General features: G+C 48.7%; 1 protein-coding gene across 5 annotated transcripts in view; it reads right to left on the bottom strand.

Moving 5' to 3' along the window:
- Positions 1-21,173, bottom strand: part of SRGAP3 (SLIT-ROBO Rho GTPase activating protein 3) — a 261,732-nt gene that overhangs the window by 61,949 nt on the left and 178,610 nt on the right. For all 5 annotated transcript variants that reach the window (XM_057555522.1, XM_057555523.1, XM_057555524.1 and 2 more), the window contains exons 6-10: positions 18,090-18,218; positions 16,374-16,595; positions 14,728-14,829; positions 12,319-12,516; positions 7,688-7,772 (exon numbers count right to left, since the gene is read on the bottom strand). In XM_057555522.1, the coding sequence (XP_057411505.1) occupies positions 7,688-7,772; positions 12,319-12,516; positions 14,728-14,829; positions 16,374-16,595; positions 18,090-18,218 (736 nt within the window). The remainder of the gene's footprint in view (positions 1-7,687; positions 7,773-12,318; positions 12,517-14,727; positions 14,830-16,373; positions 16,596-18,089; positions 18,219-21,173) is intronic.

Genomic DNA, 21,173 nt, shown 5'->3' with positions numbered 1-21,173 from the left:
TTGAAGCTGATGGCAGCCCACTCGTGAAAGCATCAGCCAGTGGCTTGGGTTGACTATAAAGCACATCATTTCCCTTAGGGCTGTAGTCAGCTGTGCAACTCTGACTGACAAAGGGGACCTAGGAAGAGGTTCCTGCTCTACCTCCTCTTGGTTCCAGAATTGCCCACTCCCCTACATACTCACTGTGGTCCAGGCACAGTGCCCTTCGTTTAGTCCTACCTCACCACATCCCTTCCTGCCTTCACACAGGCTATTCCCTCTGCCCCAAACACTCTCTCCCCAGTTTTTCACGTGGCTGATGCCTTCCCATCCTTCAGTCTCAGCTTAAACATCACCTCCCCTCGGAGGCCTCTCTGATCACACAACCTAAAGCAGGTGCCCCAATGCTCCGCAACCCCATACACAACTATTCTCTATCTCAGCCCCAATTTTCTATTCGAGGACACTCACAGTTATAATTCTTTACTTAATGGTTTGTTTTCTGTTTGAGGTCTCTCTTCCCCATGAGGGCAGGAACCTTGTTCGTCTTGTATATACTGTGTCCCCATGGATGGATGGACAGATGAATGGATGGCCAGGGGGGAAGAAAGGGGTAGGTAGGACTCAAAGGATCTGGGTCCTGGAGTGGAATATGTCAGAACACACTCAAGACAGACCTTCCTCTGGCAACGAATCGAATTTATTCTCCTTCAGCTTTGACTCACATTCCAGATCTCAAGAACCTCTTTACCAGAAACATCTTTTGGAATATGGTGTTTCAACTTCTAACAAATAACAGAAATCAAAAATGTTCTGCCCTTTACCACCTGAGACCTCTTGGGATTTTAAAAACATATTTTATAGTTGGTGGCTCAGTCATTTTCTAGAAGGTCAGACTGTCCTGGTCCCAGTGGACATTTTGCTCTGTAATGGGCTATTAAATCTTGGCCTGAAAAGGTTATGTCTCATCCCTTTTATAGACAATGCACCATTCACCCTAGAGGGGCTATAGAGTAAGTTGAAAGAAAACTCACCCATATCTTAAGTGTAAACCCTGGAGCTTACTGACTACCCAGGACAATAAAGAGGTCAGAAATCTAAGACTCAGAGATGATAAACTAAGAATCCTCTGGCCAATAAAATGACATAGCAACAGCCAAGGGCACATAAGGGCGTGCACTCTTGTTCCCAAGATGTGGCAGTGACATTTGTAACAAGGAATGACAATTTGCAGGGCACCTAGAAGCATTTTGACTTGTGTGTCATGTTCAAAAATTCACTTCTAAGTGAGGGTGACCCAAAAGACCTAGTTTCCTCCAACTTGTGGTTTCTTTGAGGCGTGCTGTCAAAAGAGTACTTGAGAGAAACTGAGGCACTAGACATGATATTTCATTTCATTTTAAAAAAAAGCTTTGTATCTTTTTAGTAAAAATATTCCACTTGGCCCCATATTTCTCACCTGTTTTCAAAATGACCAGATTATCCCCCCAATATAAAATAGCTCTCAGGTGACATAAAAAGGCCATTGATGCAGGTGTCACCCTACCCTAGCCCCACTCTTAGAAGAGCTTTCTACTGAATGGAAGAGTTAACATGTCCAGGTAGAGGGGAATCATCTGAAGACGCTCAGAAGAGTGAATTAGAAGATTCTGAGCTTTCTTTGGCCCGCTCAATTTTTCATGCCCCAACTTTGCCCAATGGGCAAGATCTTTTTTTTAAAATTTATTTATTTATGGCTGTGTTGGGTTTTCGTTTCTGTGCGAGGGCTTTCTCTAGTTGCGGCAAGTGGGGGCCACTCTTCATCACGGTGCGCAGGCCTCTCATTATCGCGGCCTCTCTTGTTGCGGAGCACAGGCTCCAGACGCGCAGGCTCAGTAATTGTGGCTCACGGGCCTAGTTGCTCCGCGGCATGTGGGATCTTCCCAGACCAGGGCTCGAACCCGTGTCCCCTGCATTGGCAGGCAGATTCTCAACCACTGCGCCACGAGGGAAGCCCCATGGGCAAGATCTTTATCAAACTAAGTCAGCGCAAATTCTCCCCTTTCCCCTAATGCCCTTAGAATCCACATATACCTTTCTTGTACAGGGGAGACACAAAAATGACTGAAGATTTGGTTTCAGCTTCAGTTTTTTCAGTAATTCAGTAATTTACTAACTTCAGTTAATAATAATGTATCAATATTCATTAATTGTGACAAATATACCATTTTCGTGTAAAATGAAGATATTAATAATAGGGGAAATTGGATGTGGAGTATATGGGAACTGTACTATCTTATCTTTGCAACGTTTCTATAAATATAAAACTATTCTAAAACAAAGTTTATTAAAATTAAAAAAACTATGGAGAACAGTATGGAGGTTCCTTAAAAAACTAAAAATAGAACTACCATATGACCCAGCAATCCCACTACTGGGCATATACCCTGAGAAAACCATAATTCAAAAAGAGTCATGTACCACAATGTTCATTGCAGCTCTATTTACAGTAGCCAGGACATGGAAGTAACCTTAGAGTCTACTGACAGATGAATGGATAAAGAAAATGTGGCACATATATACAATGGAATATTACTCAGCCATGAATAGAAATGAAATTTGAGTTATTTGTAGTGAGGTGGATGGACCTAGAGTCTGTCATACAGAGTGAAGTAAGTCAGAAAGAGAAAAAGAAATACCATATGCTGACACACATATATGGAATCTAAAAAAAAAGATGGTTCCGATGAACCTAGGGGCAGAACAGGAATAAAGACACAGACGTAGAGAATGGACTTAAGGATATGGGGAGGGGGAAGGGTAAGCTGGGACAAAGTGAGAGGGTGGCATGGACATATATACACTACCAAACGTAAAATAGATAGCTAGTGGGAAGCAGCCACATAGCACAGGGAGATCAGCTCAGTGCCCTGTGACCACCTAGAGGGGTGAGATAAGGAGGGTGGGAGGGAGATGCAAGAGGGAGGGGATATGGGGATATACGTATGCATATAGCTGATTCACTGTGTTATACAGTAGAAACTAACACAACTAACACAAGCAATTATACTCCAGTAAGGATGTTAAAAAAAAAAAAAAACAACTTCCCCAGAATTGACCAGTCTAACAAGACCCATCCCAGTTATCAAAAGAAGCACAGTGGGCTTTCCTCACAGCTGGCTTATGAGAAAACAGGACTATGGAAATTCTTCTAGATGGCTCTTTCTTAGCCTCCATTATACTTCTGAAGCTGCATTTTCAGTTTTTTGTTGCTCTTCAGCTCAAAAGTCAGAAGAAGGACTCATAAATCACATCTCAAAGCAAGGCGCAGCTGAAGGCTAAATAAACTTGGAAGACCAAATGGGTCAGGAGTTACGCCAACCAAAACTAATTATTATTATTATTTCATTAAGGCCATTCAGGCAAGGGCAGGAATAAAAGGTTGCATGTGAGAGCACTCATGGAGGAGCTGGAGAGAAGCACTTCCTCGTCTGGGATCTTATTTTTGAAAAGAACATCTTTTTTTTTTTTTTTTATAAATTTATTTATTTATTTATTTTAGCTGTGTTGGGTCTTCATTTCTGTGCGAGGGCTTTTTCTAGTTGCGGCAAGCGGGGGCCACTCTTCACTGCGGTGCGCGGGCCTCTCACTATCGCGGCCTCTCCCGTTGCGGAGCACAGGCTCCAGACGCGCAGGCTCAGTAGTTGTGGCTCACGGGCCCAGTTGCTCCCCGGCATGTGGGATCTTCCCAGACCAGGGCTCGAACCCGTGTCCCCTGCATTGGCAGGCAGATTCTCAACCACTGCGCCACCAGGGAAGCCCCTAAAAGAACATCTTGTTTTCTAAATCCAGAGTATCTGATTTTGAAAATACAAGTAGCCAGCAACTCACATGGACCCACCTTTTGCTACGACTCCTGAGCAGCAGCCCCCAATCCCATGACCATAAAAACTGATTCTGCGAGCTGAGGAAGCTGCCCCCGTCACACACACACCCAAGCTCCTCTCTAGGACTTTCTGTCTCTCCCCTTTCCCTCTATTCTTGCTGTTCTTGTTCCTCCGTGTTACCCACACTCCTCCATGGCCCCACTCGCCTGGTCCAATACTGAAATGTCAGGATGGGCAGAATGTAGAGGGGCGGGACGGGGGAAATGAAGGAAAAGCTCATTGCAACTCCTTCTCCCCAACTCTTCCTCTCCATCAATGAGTTTTGACAAATGTAAACATGTCTAACCACCACCCAAAGCAGGATATAGAACATTTCCATCACCTCCAAGAGCTCCCCAGCTCTCACCCCCTAGAACACACAAAACTAGTCTATGGCAATAGAAATCAGATCAGTGGCGCCTTGAGGTGGAGGATAGGGGCGGCTGACCGCAAAGAGGCACAAGCAAACTTCTGGGTGGTGGTGACAGGTGGATGTATGCGTTTGTCAAAACTGATTTCTACACATAAAATGGGTGCATTTTATGGTATATCCATTATATGTCAACAAAGTTGATTGAAAAAATTCCATTGGTATTAGTTTTAAAGTCCTGGCTATTCCTTCAAGCCCTAGTTATTCAGCTTCCTTGAAGCCTTTCCAGCTCTCCGGGGCCCACAACGAAACCTCCCTCTCTGGACTCACAACCCTCAGAGTCTGTACTGTTCACCTGGCAATTCAGTCAGTATTTCTGTGGGATAGTGTTATCGCTGTTTAATTTTTTATGAATTCATGTGTTGTCTCCCAGCTAGACTGTAAGTGCCTTGGGGTTGAGAAATGGTTTCATTTTTCACCAGTTCTTCTAAAGCATGGGGCTCACAAATGCCAAGCGCCTGCAGAGCCTGGCAGCCCCCTTGATAGCTGCTGAGTGGACAGGAATTAGGGACTTGTGTAGCCAGGACACAGCCACTAGAATGTGCACCCACAGGGAGAAGAGAGCGAGCCAGGGAAGGCAAGGACGTGTTGTGGACAGCGAACTCCCACCGGCAGTGACCACCAGCCCCACAGCCCAGCACAACTCTCGTCCTGTCACACTCCTTCCCCAGAACACTCCTGGGAGCTCTCTAGGCTGCTTCAAGCTGTCATCTCGGGATCTACTGGCATCATCATCTTAGAAATTCCCTTCATCTCTCTTGTACTGGCCCCCTGTTTCCCAGACCCCATTTTTTCTTTCCTTTCAGTGGAGCACATCCTTCGGCCAACAGCCCTCTCTAAACAGAACACAAGACTATCTCTGAGGTTGCCTAGCAGCTTCAGAAGCCCCAGGTCAGCTCCTCCCCTCAAAGCTGAGCCTCATACCTGGCTCCAGGGCCACCAGGACTTGCTATAAACCATCTGTGAACTAAAAATGCCGCCTGCCATATCAGTAAACAAGGGATGTTGCAGGCATCAGCCACTACAGCCACTCCCGACGGAGAGCCCTGCGGGAGCTTGGGATGGAAACATAATGCCCAGGGACTTCCCTGGTGGTCCAGTGGTCGAGAATCCACTTTCCAATGCAGGGGACAGATTCAGCCCCCGGTTGGGGAACTAAGATCCCACATGCCACAGGACAACTAAGCCAGAGTGCCACAACTACTGAGGCTGTGCGCGCTCTAGAGCCCGCATGCCATAACTAGAGAGAAGCCGGCGTGCCGCAACAAAGAGCCCGCGTGCTGCAATGAAAGATCCCACATGCCGCAACAAAGATCCTGCGTGCCGCAACTACGACCCGATGTAGCCTAAATAAATAAATAAATAAATGAAATATAATGCCCACCAGTGAATCATCAGATACTGCAGCCACCCGCCCCCGCCCCCGCCCCACAACAAATGGTGCACCCTGAGTTAACTCAGGATGAGAAAAGACAGGATACTGGCTCCAGAGAGCTGAGGTGCATATCAAAGGAATGACTGCACTGAGCCCAGACTCTTGCATCTTCCCATATATAGAAAAGTGCCAAATTCCTTAACGTGAGATGTCTGGTCTTCCTTTATTAACAGCAATCTTTAGATGTTCCGACTACCTGGTCTTTGTTGCAAAAACTCCTATATAGCCTGGCTCCCCACCTTGCCTCTTTGGAACAGTGTCTCAGAGTTATCTGAGATGCTGTGGCCTGGGCTTAAGTCCTCAATTTTGTCCACTGAATAAAATATAACTCTCAGCTCTTAGGGTGTGCATTTTTGTTTTCAGTTGACACATCCTTGACCTTGGATGGTTTCTAGTTCATGTTCTGGTGACCTTTCCATTCAACGTTCATTCAGTGGCTTCTGAGTGCCTGATATGAGCCAGGCACTGTTCTAGACACTAGATAAAGTGGTGGACAAGATAAGCAAGGAAGTCCCTACTCTGGTTGAAGATATGATGCTCTTGGGGGTGGGGGTGTGACCAATGTCAATAAGCAGGTGAACAAATAGTATATAGGATGATTTCACATGGTGATGAGTGAGATGAGGAATATCAAACAGAGAGAGTGTTGGGACAGAGGTGCTGATTCCTTGAGGTTGGGTGGCAGGAGGGTCTCAGGAGGAAGTGACATCTGTGCTGACAGCTGAAGGGAGCTGATAGGGAGCCATCCACACAGAGACATGGGGTAAGGGCATTGCAGGCAGTGGGAACAGCAGATGCAAAGGCCCTGAAGCAGGAATAAGTTGGATGAGCTTTTTTTTTTTATTTTTTTAACATCTTTATTGGAGTATAATTGCTTTACAATGGTGTGTTAGTTTCTGCTTTATAACAAAGTGAATCAGCTATACATATACATATATCCCCGTATCTCCTCCCTCTTGCGTCTCCCTCCCTCCCACCCCTCTAGGTGGTCACAAAGCACTGAGCTGATCTCCCTGTGCTATGTGGCTGCTTCCCACTAGCTATCTATTTTACGTTTGGTAGTGTATATATGTCCATGCCGCTCTCTCACTTTGTCCCAGCTTACCCTTCCCCCTCCCCGTGTCCTCAAGTCCATTCTCTAGTAGGTCTGTGTCTTTATTCCCGTCTTGCCCCTAGGTTCTTCATGACCACTTTTTTTTTTTTTAGATTCCATATATATGTGTTAGCATATGGTATTTGTTTTTCTCTTTCTGACTTACTTCACCCTGTATGACAGACTCTAGGTCCATCCACCTCACTACAAATAACTCAATTTCATTTCTTAGGTGAGCTTTGATGTGCAGAAAGGAGCTCAGTGCCGCTGGAGTACAGTAGGGAAGTGGAGGATGGGTAGATGAGGTCAGGGAGGCAGGCAGACAGAGGTCAAGTGACCTTGGGCCTCGTGTGCCATGGGAGCAGTTGGGATTTTATCCCACCCATCGTTGGAAGCCTTTGGGTAGCTTTAAGTCTAGCCCCCAGGTCTCCCAAGGACCAAACTCTGCTTTACACACATGCATTCTCCTTCTTGGACCTCGAATCCTCGCCAGGCACTCCAATAGTATTCCTGGCAAACAGAATCTGCTAAAAAGCAACACTGCAGACGCCTGTTCCCTGAATCCCACCCCCTACCTATTGGGGACCCTCATCACTTTATCTGGGACCCTCCTCCGCAACCCAAACTAAGACTTGTGTTTGCCCCATAGTTTCTGCAGCCAGACTGGACCCCCCAGCATCTGTACCAGAGCTATTTTCCCAGACTGCTCACCCTGGTAGGTGGCTCCAGGACCAGGCCTCATTCCACCAAGTGCCCGGGATCTCCATGTGAAACAGCTCAAGGGGCGACAACACAACCCAGCGGGGAAGACAGCCCCCCTTGCCGGCCTCGGCCACCTGACTCACCTTCGCCCAGAGTCTGCTTGAGTAAGTCATGCTTGGCCTGTAGCTTAGTGATGAGGTTACTGCCGTTCACATATTCTTTAAATTTCTGTAAGACACAAGGCACAAGGACATTACCGATCGCAGGGCCAAGTCCTGCCATTTCTGCCTCCATAATGGGCCTCCAGGGCGGGAGGCCACCCTCAAGGCCCCAGGCACGGGGAAAGGGGTTTCTGCGTCAGCTCCATCAGATCCCCAGCTCTGCAAAGCGTGGCTGTCCAGTCCTATGAGGCATGTCAGGTCAGTTTGGGAACACAGAGAAAGCTCGGGGGATGGGCGCAGTGAAAGGTGCTTCTGTCAGGTGAGGACTGCAGGAGCCCGGGCAGTGGGCTTCTTTAGCCATCAGAGTTCCTCCGTGCTTCTGGGCCAAGAGCATGCAGCCGAGACAAGAGAGTGTTATCAGATCTGTCAGAGGGGAGCCTCAGAACATGTCTCATTTTATCTGGCTGCACTCTGAAGGAGGAAGGGCACTACAGGCCCCTGGAGACGTTCCTATTAAACTAACCCGAACTGCATTTGGGGATATGATTTTCTTCTTTTTACAGATGAGAAAGGTGAGGCTGGCACAAGAAATGATTTGCCCTGGGACCCCAGGCTGCCTCTAGTTCTGGGGCCTGGCGAAGCACAATGCGCTTGGAAGCCGTGCCAGGAACGGGACACCCAGAACAGAAACACATCTACCTGCCCCCAGTTCAGCCTGGCCTCAGCCATGCCTCTACACAACTACCAGCTTCCCTCAGCCCTGCCCACCCCACGTCGCCCAATCACAGGCCGGGAGCCCTCTCTGCTGGACCATGAGCCACTGTAGGCACCGTCCATGCAGGTTCCTTTCTGGATCCTTGGTGCCTACAGCTGTGCCAGGCATATAGTAGGTGCTGAGAAATTCAGCTGAATCTCTGACCTGGTGGGACTGACATAGCAGAGTAGGAGAGAGACAATAAACTAACAAAAACATAAGTAAAATACACAATTGGTCAATGGTGGTGAACGCTAGGGATGGAAACAAGGCAGGAATGAGGAACTGGGAGTGAGGGCAGACCTCACTGCAAAGTTGCCATTTCAGCCCCGGCCTGAAGGAGGTGAGGAAGGGAGCCATGTGGGTGCACATGGGAGGGGAAGGGTCTAAGCAGAGGGGAACGCAGTTACAAAGGCCCTGAGAATGAAGGCAAAGGGACGGATGTGATTGCCCCAAATCTGCCAGCTAGTTTCTCACCAAAAAATCCATTCTATTCCCCAGCCAGAAGGCTCAGAAAGGGTGCAGAGGAGCAAAGAAGTGCGCTTCGGCAGCTCAGGACATCTGGAACGTCACCATCTTCCCGCTGAAGACAGGTATGGGGAAAGGCCCACGGGGAGGGGGCTGACATGTGCCCGGATAAGACTGAGGTCACCGCACCCTAGCCCACCCTGCTGGGTTTCTGGGGCTTGTGGCGTCCTGTCTCCTTGGCCGTGGTCCTTCTTAGCTCCTAGGGCCTTGTCCCGTGGTTGCTAAGAGTCACTCCCCCTTGTATCTGTAGACGGTTTTCAAACATGTACATTTGGTCCTCACTGCAATCTCAGATGGCAAATGGTGGAAGCATCACCATTCCCATTCTCCCCAGAAGGAAAAAGAGCTCAGAGCTGCGGCCACTCAGTGTGCGATATTGGCCGGATTTCTGAACATTTCTGGGCCTCATGCCCTCCTCAAGGTAAAATGAGTAGACTCATGGTGCTTCTCCAAGTGTGGTACAGGGACCAGCGGCCTCCTACCCAGCTGGGGAGAGTGTCCACATGCAGATTCCTGCCCTAGAAGACTGTGAGTCTAACCCGAGGAGGGCACCACAGAGGCCCAGACGTGCTCACATTTCCAGGGTGCCACCTCAGGGAGGGTGGTAGTCTGGGAACCTACGTTTTCAACAAGCTTCCTACATGATTCAAAAGCACACTTCGGTTTGATAACTATTCACCTAGAGGCTCTCTCTGGATGCTTCCAATAATATAGCCCTCTGATTTTATCGCCCTGTGTTTAAGAATTCACCATAAAAAGCAGAGCTGTGGTATAAGTAGGTATTCTCTCCATCCTGCCTCACTGTCCCAAGCCAGGTGAAGCTCCAATCCCAAACTTGTAACTCAGGCTTTGGTGGGTTAGTGCAAATTACACCTGGTTAGTGCAAATTACACACTGGGGCTTGGGGATCCAGCTACTTCTTCCAAGCTTCACCCAGGCTTCACGTGTGACCCATGAAGGAAAGAATGCCATTGAATCGTATTAATGTTTGCTTTAAAAGGAGTGTTATGTCCTTAAAATACCTAAATAATGTCACAACATCACGTCATGAGGTGTACTAGCCAACCAGATTGATAACTTGAATATTCAGATCAAAATATAACATCCATGACCCCCATCATGGATGCTGTCTTTTAATTTCAAGCAGGCTGAACCCCCTTCTTTGCTTCTGCTGCCTAAGTGACAATACTCATCCACACTCCTCACTTATCTTTGTAACCCATAAATTCTCTACAAACACAGTAGGCCCCTCGTGGAAGTGGTGAGCCCCCGAAACTGTCATGGGCTGATTCACATAGTATTCACATAGTATGTGCTAAATAAATACTTGAATGAATGAATGAGTGAATCGGTTCTTTCTTGAAAACAACAAAGTCAAAGAGTGTTGATGAAGGAAATGCAGTAGGCGTCAACCGTTGGTTTTTGACAGGGATTTGACGAGGCCCAGCATGAAATGGAGTTGGATGTTAGAATTGGGTGGATTTGTGACTGGTTAAATGACCACAATCTAAAAGTGCTGATTAATGGATCAATATGAGCCTAGTGGCATGTTTTGAATAACTCTGTCTTTGGCCTGGGCCCTGAAGTACCAATTAGTTTTTTTTTATTGACAAACTTTAAGGTACAGAAGCCACGCTTACTGAATCTGCAGACACAAGGTCTGAAGACACAGCATATGTAATGAGCAGCCGGATCAAGATCGTGACAGTCTGGAACCATGAGCTGAACCCATCAAGAGGAAATCTAAGCGGTAATAAACATCAGACCCACCCAAGACATCACCTACACATCCCATAGGAGGAGGGTGGCCTCGTCTAATGGCAGTACGGTGGGAATAGAGATTTAACTGATACTAGGTTAAGAAAAAAAAAAAAAGAATATGATCTTAGGACATATGGAAAGAGAAGCATAGCTCCTAATGTGGAAGGAGGTGAAAGTTTAGCCCTGCTCTGTGCTGGTCACTCCGCTGCTGGGAATCTTACTTTAGAAGAAGCACCGACAAGTGGAACACGTTCCGGAGAGTGTCGATAGGATGCTGAGGGCACTCAAAACAAAAGCTTAAGAGGCTGGATTGAAAGAAGTAGATATGGGGCTTCCCTGGTGGCGCAGTGGTTGAGAATCTGCCTGCTAATGCAGGGGACACGGGTTCGAGCCCTGGTCTGGGAAGATCCCACATGCCACGGAGCAGCTGGGCCCGTGAGCCACAACTACTGAGCCTGCGCGTCTGGAGCCTGTGCCCCGCAACGGGAGGGGCCGCAATAGTGAAAGGCCCGCGCACCGCGATGAAGAGCGGTCCCCACACCGCGATGAAGAGTGGCCCCCACTTGCCGCAACTAGAGAAAAGCCCTCGCACGAACCGAAGACCCAACACAGCCAAAAATAAATAAATAAATAAATAAAGTAGCTATAAAGGGTGGGGAGAAAATTTAAAAAAAAAAAAAAAAAAAAAAAAAAAAGAAAGAAGTAGATATGTTTAGCCTGGAGAAATAAAAACCCAGCTCCCTGCAACCTTGCCAGACTGTCAAGTAGAATTAGCCTCTCTCTGGGTTGCCCCAGAGAACAGAATTAAGATCAATGACCAGAAATCCTAGTGAGGAAGATTTTTGAAGATAACAGAGATACAGGAAAACATCATAATATCTATAGCCAGCCACAAGCCAAACAAAAGGGTTGTTTGGGGAAGGAGGGAGCTTTTTAATCTGGGGTTGCTCAAGCAGAATCTGAATGACTTTTGGGCAGGGATAGGGTTGAACAGGATCAAACATCAGATGGAAGATGTAAGGTCCCTTCTAACCCCATTCCACGTTCACTAAATACATGTTGAAATAAAGCCCCGATGCCTCTCATCCCTGTTCCCCCTTGGCCAAGTGAAATGTAAGTAATCTGGGATTTTACATGAAGGGCTGGCAACTCACCAGCAATTTGCAAAGATCACTCAGGGTGTTGTTTGCAGAGTCCATGCCCAAATTTGACACAACTTGACATGACAACCATACACTAAACTTGAGGGTTGTGACTTGAGGCGTGCACCTGGCTCTGTTAGCTCTTTTTCCTCTCACGCTACTGAACACAACTCTCTCTGTATTTTTTCTAGAACAGGAAAATCACAATAACTGTCAATCCAAGATCAAGGCCGGTGCTACCCACTGGTAGCTCACTTTCTGCATTTCACAAAGCCATGCCAGGCAATTTAATCTGAAAAGCATGCTGGAAGAACTGTAGGTCTAACTGACCCACGTGGTTGCTCTGGCTCCCAGTAGTTTGGGCTGCTCCCCAAAATCCCTGCCGGGGGGGTGGCAGACAGAGGATCCTGGGCCAGGGCGCCACTTACTGTAAAATAAAACATTTCTGTCTCCTGCTGGTTGGCTCTCCTCTTGGCGATGTTGATCTTGCTCATGTAGGTCTCGGAGGCGGCTGACTTCACAGATTCCGTGGACCGGCTGTGTTGGAAGGCGTCGGAGACGTCGAAGTCCTCCACAGTCAGCATGTCCTGCAAGGTCTGCATGGTGGCGTCCAGGGTTTTTCTAACCTGGGGAAACACAAAAATCCTTCAGGTTGACAGAAATCCTTCAGCCTCAGAATGCCTTTGACACCTCAAAGCCCTTTCCCAGCTGTTCCTTTATTTCTTCCACATAAAGCATCAGGAGGCAGGCAGGACAAAGATGCTCATTCCCGTTACAGTGATGTGGAAAGTAAGGCCAGAGGCTGGCTGGGGGGAGAAGCCAGGTGGCCTAATCTAAAGTCATGTCATGGGACTGCTTCTGCTGGAGACAACGTCGGAGAATGTTGTGACCAACAAGGAACTTGGGTTTTGAGGTTTGTGTCTCTTTATGGTTATACAACCCCAAACTAGCTCCTCCTGGGAGGCAGGTCCCTGAGGAGGAGCAACGCTAGAAACGCTCCCCGTTTCCTTCATCCAGAGAAGGGAGGGGACACAGCCTGGATAAGGGCAGCACTGTCCTCAGTGAGTGAACTCCCCCGCTGTCGGCCACTGAGTCCACGCAAGCCTAACTATGAAAAAACAGCCTCGAGGAAGAGAGACCCAAGACACACGCAGTGTGCTCGGTCCTCCAGGACTCCGACTCCTCTCCCAGGACCGAGTGGGACCCCGGAGGCTCCACATGCAAGGCCCGGCCTCCCCACAGCCCTTCACTGAACTGTGCCTAAAGGGTGTACCGGAACTTGGACGGAGGGTCGTTCCAAACACAGTCCTGGGAGAACTGCGTCCACATTCGCTGCACAGTGATTGCTGCTCAAAGTCTCTCTTGTCACTCAGATCTCAACTTAAAAGTCGCCTCCTGGTGACATCAGGCCTCCCCCCGCCCACCCCTGACCACCATCCTTAACTTAGTGTCTGATATTCTGTGTACGTATTCATTTATGGGTTCATTCGCTTTTGTGTTTTACCACCTGTGTTTTCTCACTAGAACATAAACTCCGTGAGAGGAGGTACTATATTGTCTCATCCACTCACTTAACTCTGCACAATGTTTAGCGCATAGTATGTGCTAAATAAATACTTGAATGAATAAATGAGTGAATCGGTTCTTTCTAACATAGCCTCACAGAAGCTCCGGTTGAAAACTGAGCACTTCCATGGCCATGAACAGCCTACCCTGAGGAGCATGGGCTTCACCCTCCTTTCCGTGGCCCCAATTTCCAATTTAAATTCCATTAACATTATTATCCATATACAGTATATACCGTTCCATGTAAACAATTTAAAATGCTTCAGGGGAAGATGTAGGGCATAAATAAAGAAAGAAAACACTCTGGCCGTATCCTCTCTCTTCTCAGGTTTGAGAAACAAATATATAATTTGTTTCCACATAACCTCCCCACAGGGACTGCTTTGATTCGTTCATCCTTAGCTACACTCTGGCTCACGTTGGTCCTGGCTACGTCCTTTTTGGAGACACAAAGCAACCTGTCCTCTCTGCCTAGAACAGCCCTCTTGAGGTCTGAAGACAGGGACCACGGCTCCCCACCTCCAGCTTCAACTGCACTTCTCAAGGATGGACCTGCCCATGATCTCGGGTGACGCTCCCATGTCCTGGTGTCCTCCAGTTGGGCGATGTCCTCCCTGGGTGGGGGCATCCCGGCTGGAGCAGGAGGTCTCCCATGTGGCCTCATCAGTGCACATCAGAATGGAGTCACTCCAGCTGGTACTTCCATTTGTGCCCACCTGGCGGAAGTCCTGAGCCACCAGCTGCAAGGCAGGTGTGCTGGCCACGGTGAGACAGAAGCTCCCTGGAGCTCAGAATCTATGACATGTTTAGTGTGCCCTGGGTTATTTCTTTGTGTAATTTAAAATACCTACTATATTTCTGACGATAAAAATAACATAAGCTCACTGCAGAAAACAGAGAAAAGCACAGAGAAGAAAACAGAAATCACCTATACTCCTGCAACCCAGACAAAACCACTATCAACATTCCAAGTATTTCCTTCCAGTCTTTTTTTCTATGCCCGTGAATATGCACAGAAACGTGCACACATACTTCAGTTTACCCTGGTTAGGACAGTACTGAACATAGAGTTCTACTTCCTCTTTGCTTTTCTTTAACATCTTGTGAGCATTCCCCATGCCATCAAAGATTCTTAGTGTAGGTGGTTTTGACAGTTGTGCATCTTACAGATGAACCCTGATTTCTTATGTGTTCCATGGCAAGAGTGGACTCCGCAGGACCAGTCAGGCCTTTGTAAAGAAATCCCTCACAGGGCGGAGGGGCTCACTCACCTCCTCGTTCTCGATCTTGAGAGTGGCCAGTCTGGACTGCAGCTGGTGGTACCGCATGAGCAGTTCCGTCTGGACGGGCTGCTGAGCACTGACCTGGCACACCTGCAGAAATGACAGCCACCGCCTGCGGTTGACCCGGGCCCTCACCACCTGCGCGTAGCTGGGGCCTGTCTATCATTAACATCCCCATTGACAGCTGCGGAAACAGGCCTGGAAAGGTTAAGTGACCAGCCCAAGGTCACACAGCTTGTACCGAGCGACACCAAAGCCAGCCGGGAGCTAGGGGCCACCCTCTCACGCTCTCGGTTGTGGTCTACATTTGTGCAGCACGTGACGGTTTCCTACTCAGAGCTTGGACATAATCTCATTAAGTGAGACTAATTGGTTAATTTCCAGGCAGGAAGCTGTGGTAAGGAAGCAACTGCCTAAGAGAAGCCAGTGAAAAGAACAAAGGATGGAAACAGTCAGCGGAGTGGCCCAGCAGGAAGATGCTCGAGAGAGAGGCAGGCATGGGGCAGCGGCCCTCTCACAGGGGCCGCTGAGAGAGGAGGGGAGAAGAGAGGAAGATGAGAGAGCGATACTGTTCGCCTACACCCATTCCCACCAGGGCTCTCACTACCTGTGGGCCTGGCTGCCTGGCGTAACTTGGCTGAGCTCATAAGGGACAGCAGGCCTCTGTTCTTTACCACTACCTGGGCAACCCAACCCTGCAGTCACCAGATGATGAGCCAAAGGGCTGGACATGAGGGCACAGGGATGGGGCAGGAGCTGTGGGGAAGCCCGGCAGAAGGCATCTCTTGCAAATGAAGAAAGTGGGCAGAGCCATTGGAGGGTCCAGCAAATGCCATCGTTAAAGGCGCCTCCTGGTCCCTCCCTGCTAAGCAGGTGCAGCGACAGCCCAGCTGAGCTCCCACTGGGATCCAGAGGCTGGCTGGGTCCCCCTGACTCTCGTGTGCCTGGGTGGAGGGAACAGGGCCACTAGGAGAAAGTTCTGGGCACATGTCCCTGTGGTAGAGATGGTGGAGACGGGGAGGCAGATATGACACCTGGTGGCTGTCTCCGTTGGTTCCAGGGACTGGGGCCTGAACCCTGGAGAGAGGGAGGAATGACATGGAAAAGCTCAAGGAGCTATTTTCATAAGAAGTTGTGTGAAACTCAGGTAACTAGTGTGCTGCTTAGGGGCTAGTGAAGAGTGCCTTCTCCCATTTTTTTTTCCAGAACATAATGAGGATGTCAGCAGCGCAAGCCCTGAAGAAAACTGGGTTGGCTGGTACTCCAAGGGCTCACGGCACTGGAGCACAGGTCCGAGTGGCTCTGCTGAGGCCCCGTCTTCGGTGATTCGAGGCCATCCATCCGAGGGGAGAACGTGAGACGACTGTCTGTGTGCAGATGTGGGACTCCCTTGGGGTCTTCTAGACATAGCTGCGAGGGATTTCATGGGAAGCTAAGGTCTCACAATTCTGCAGGTGGGGGTCTTGAGCCACCAAGATTAGGGTATTAGTGGTAAACTCCTCAGCTGGGGAAGCCCATGCACCAAGAACTTGACCCCAGGCCTCTCAGCGACGTTCTCCTCCCACCGATGCTCTGGGAGCCCATGGGAGATAGACGGAAGCAACCTCAAACATGGGCTCCTGGGAGAAGCCTACCTCGTCCCCCATGTGGGGCTGGAACTCAAACTTGAGGGGGGGACAGAAGACCTGGTTGCACATGTCCATGACTGTGTGCTTGTCACTTCGGGAATCCAGGTTGTCCACCGCGTTCTCGATGACGTCCAGCCCCTCGTGGCGAGAGGTCTCCAGGTTGTACTCGGCTGAGAGGTAGGTCCGGAAGGTGCGGGCCAGGCTGGCGTGAAAGCCCAAATCACAGCACTTGGAGAGAAGCACACACAGAAGGTGCAGGTGAGGGTGGAGACATGGGGGTGGGGCCGTCACAGTGACTTACAATTACCTCCTATTCCAGGGTCAAACCTTTCATGCTGGAGGCCCTCATGCACGTTGAAATCTTACCACACAAGTCACGGCAAAGCCCTCGGAGAGAGCAGGGGACTGCGATCTGGGCAATGGCAATGCTCCTCGCGGCTCCCCAAACTCACTGCCTTCTTTCTCATCTCCAGGCCTTCACACACGCATTCCCTCTGCCCGAAGACTCTTCCTCTCTCCTCCTGCCTAAATACTCTTCCTTTGGTTTCAGTTTAGAGGTCACTTCCTCCAGGAAGCCTTCCTTGATGTTCTCCCCACTCAGAGTTCATACCAGGTGTCCCTCATCCAGGTGTCCACAACTCCCTCCACCTCTCTCACGGTAACACCCACTGCTTGGCATTGCGTTTGCCTTTAATGTATCAGGGTTATGCAGGCTGAGCTCCATGAGGACAGACCCACTGGCTCTTATCCACTGTTGTACCTCAAGACCTAGAGCTGGTAGGCACTCAATAAAAATTTGGTAAACAAAAAGATGAAAGGGTTGTGTGAAAAAGAAAGCTGAAAGGTCGGAAAGAGGAGGGGTCTGGCCTCCGGGCATTTGGACGGCAGGGCCAGGCAGCTCCCTCTCCTGGGGGTGGTGATAATGGCGATAATGGGTCCCCTCTGCAGCCAAGGGAAGAGCGGTGACCCTCTGACTTCCTGATGGGATACACCAAGGCCAGAGGAAAAGGACGCACCCACCCTCAAGGAAGCCTGACCGAGCATCTGCTGGGCCGGATCCCTGTCTGCATGAAGACATGCGAAGCAGCCCCAGCTCCGTCACAGATGACGCAGGAGCCTCCCGGAAGGCGCCACTCACAGAATTCTTTCCCGAAGCCTCATTGTCCTGCCAGTGTGTCCTGCACAGCTGGCGCTCAGGAGTCAGTGTTCCATTTTCCTCTTGCTTAAACTGCCTGATTTCTCCCAACATAACATCCCCAAGTAAAGCTGACCTGTGTAATTTTGTCTCAGTCATTATTTTCTTCCGTATGTGCGTGTGTGTCTAGTGCACTGGACCCAGGGGTGTTAAACAGATAAGCATCTTTACCACCCTGGGAAGTTCCCCAGGGCATGAACTGTGTATGATCACCCCTGTACCCCCAAACCCAGTAAAAGACCTGGTGTAGAGGAGGGCGCTTGGAAAGTGCACGCTGAATTACAACCACCCAGCCCAAGTGTGCAAGGGCCGCCAGAGGCCCACTCCCACCCATGGAGGTAGAAGCCACAAGGTGATACTCCTCTCCCAGGCCCCAAAGGTTCCCTGTGCTTCCCCTCCATCAGGGCTCCAGGGGCCATTGGCCGCCCCACATGTCAGCTAAGGACAAGGGCCAGCCCTCCCTCAGCTGATGACTCACACCAGGCGGTGCAGGACCCTGTTCAATCCCAGACCCCCCAGGAGCTCACGTCGATGAGGTCGGAGACATCGTGGATGTAGTATTTGCTTATAGCTGCGTTGGTGGCCGCCAGATTCAGCAAGTAGTCGTTCCGGGCCTTGGTGCATTTCAGCTTGTTCTCAGAATACTTTGCCTGCCTCTGGAGGAAGGAAAGAGTGGATGTGAGAGCAGAGCCACTGATGGGAGGGATTTGAGATTTTCTTTACGGTCACTGCCTGCGATCAGCTCCCCGCACGGCCCTGGAAAGCCTTACTCCATGGGCCAGGTGAGTAAGATCTGGACCCTGTACTCAAAAAGCTCACTTGACACTGCACATGTGCAGCCATCGTCAGCACTGTCGGGTAAGCAGTGGCCTTTTCCGGGGGTCTGCCAGAGCGGAGTGTAACTAAGACCTCCGGAGGCCCCTACTCAACACCCCCAGAGGCTGCCCAAACCCGGACGACGGCCTGCGAAGCCCTCCTGACCTGGCTCTTCCTCCACGTTCCTGTCATCCCCTCCTCTGCACGTCCTTTAAGAGGCCAAGTTCATTCCTGCCTCTAGACTCAGACCCATTCCCTCCGGCTGGCAGGCCATCCTTCCAGGTCCCTGCGTGGCCTGCTCCTCCACGTCATTCAGGTCCTTAGCCACGGTCACACAGTCGCATGGGCCTCTGACCACACAACCTTGTCTAAAATGTGTCCCCGGCATCTTGACCACCCCCTCCCCACATTCTGTCCTGCTCTATTTTTCCCATTCATTTAATCTTTGTTCAATTTTTAGTGATTATTTTCATTTTTATTTAATTTTTAAAAAACTTTTTTTAGAGCAGTTTTAGCTTCACAGCAAAATTGAGAGGAAGGTGCTGAGATTTCGTGCACACACCCCTACTCCCATACACACACTGCGTCCCCCAATATCAACACCCCGGGGCACCAAGTGGTACATTTGTTACAATTGATGGACCTATACTAACACATTGTAGTCACCCAGAGTCCACAGTTTACCTTAGGGTTCAGTCTTGGTGTTGTACATTCTGTGAATTTGAACAAATGTATAGTGACATGTATCCATCATTATAGTATTAGAGCAGTTTCCCTGCCCTGAAAATCCTCTGTGCTCCACCTGTTCATCCCTGTCTCCCACCAAACCGCTGTAACCACTGACCTTTTTACTGTTCCATAGTTCTGCCTTTTCTAGAATGTCATATAGTTGGAATCGTACAGTATGTAGCCTTTCCAGATTGGTTTCTTTCACTTTGTAACATGCATTTAAGGTTCCTCCGTGTCTTTTCATGGCTTGACAGCTCATTTCTTTTTAGTGCTGAACAACATTCCATTGTCTGGATGGACCACAGTTACTTAGCCACTCACCTACTGAAGGACATCTTGGTTGCTCAATTTTTTTCATAAGTACTTTTCACCACCCCAAATTATATTTTTTACCTCTTTGATTACTTGCTGATTTTCAGGGTCCCCTGCTAGAAAGTAAGCTCTGTGAAGTCAGGGACTTAATGGTCCCTGTTCATGACTGAGCCTACAGGACCCAGAACAGTCCCTGCGTGGGCAACATGAAGTGATTGTCACTGGCTGTCTGGATGTGCGTGGTGGGGAGAGGCGGGGTGGGCAGCCAGAGGTGCAGTCTTGGCTAGGAGCTGGACCGCCTCCCTGGGAAGCTGCTTCTGTTCTGGGCCATCCTGGGCAGGAAGCAGTAAAGAGTCCGTGGGTTGGAGAGCTGTCCCCTTGCCCCCTTCAGATAGATGAGTCCCACTGCTGAGGAGAGAGACGGCTCTCCTTAAAGAAACAGGGCTTCTTCCTACCTAGGCACTCTCAACCTTCCTTCCTCCAGATTGAGTTCTCTAGCTGTTCAGTAGAGATGCCCCCATTGTCAGCCTTTTAATTCTCTTCAGACATCTCCTCTGACCTTTCTCCAGGGTTCACTTATTCTGGGAATTTCTAGAAACAAACTTCAGGTTATACCCTGTACCAACCACACACCCAACCTCCACAGAGAGTTTTGAAATTCCTGGCCCATTTCCAGGGGGCTACTATAACCCTGAGACCATTTTCAGCCCTTCATGGACTCAGAAAATTTTATGCCTGGAAAGGATATTTGAAGATATCTTAGTTTAATTCAGCCATTTTATAGGCGAGGAAATGAAAACTGAAAAGAAGTTGGTTGTCCAAGAGCCAAATGGCCAATTAGCATACAACTCTGAACTAAAACTTAGTCTCCAGACCCCACTAACCAGTGCTTTCTCTACCTCTCTACATATCCCCTCTATAGCTACCCCCCTATGTTGTAGCTCTGTAATTCCCTGCCTGGTTATCTTATTTTTAAACATTCATTTCTAGTATATTCACAGACATATTGTACAACCATCACCACTATCTAAATGTAGAATATTTTCATCACCCCAAGAGAAACCCTGTACCCATTAGCAGTCACTCTCCATTCTTTTCTGCCCCAGCTCCTGGCAACCAATAATCTACTTTCTGTCTCTATGGATTTGTCTACTCTAGACATTTCAAATAAATGGAATCATGTAATATGTGGTCTTTCGTGACAGGTTTCTTTCACTTAGCCTACTGTTTCCAAGGTTCATCCATGCTGTAGTCTGTATTCATTCCTTTTCATGGCTGAATATTCCCTTACAGGGATTCACCATATTTTATTCATCAGTTGACAGACGTTTATTTATTTGGATTGTTTCTACCCTTTGGCTATTATGCATAATGCTGCTATGAACATTCGTGTGCAAATTTTTGTCTGGACATATGTTTAAATTTCTCTTGGGTGGATACCTAGGAGTGGAACTGCTGAGTCATATGGTAACTCTATGTTTAACACTTTGAGGAACTTCCAGACTATTTTCCAAAGTGGCTGCATCATTTTACATTCCCTCCAGCAATGTATGACGGTTCCAATTTTTCTACATCCTCACCGACACTTGTGATTATCTGACTTTTTTATCTTAGCCATCATGGTGGGTGTGAAGTGGTACCTCACGGTGGTTTTGATTTGCATTTCCTTAATAACTAATGATGCTGAGCATCTTTTCATGTACTTATTGGCCACTCATATATGTTCTTCAGAGATATGTCTATTCAATTCCTTT

The sequence above is a fragment of the Balaenoptera acutorostrata genome, chromosome 10, assembly GCF_949987535.1.
Source record: "Balaenoptera acutorostrata chromosome 10, mBalAcu1.1, whole genome shotgun sequence".
In the NCBI taxonomy this organism is placed as follows: Eukaryota; Metazoa; Chordata; class Mammalia; order Artiodactyla; family Balaenopteridae; genus Balaenoptera; species Balaenoptera acutorostrata.
Note: the sequence above shows the minus strand (reverse complement) of the source record. Positions and strands in the feature narration are given on the sequence as shown.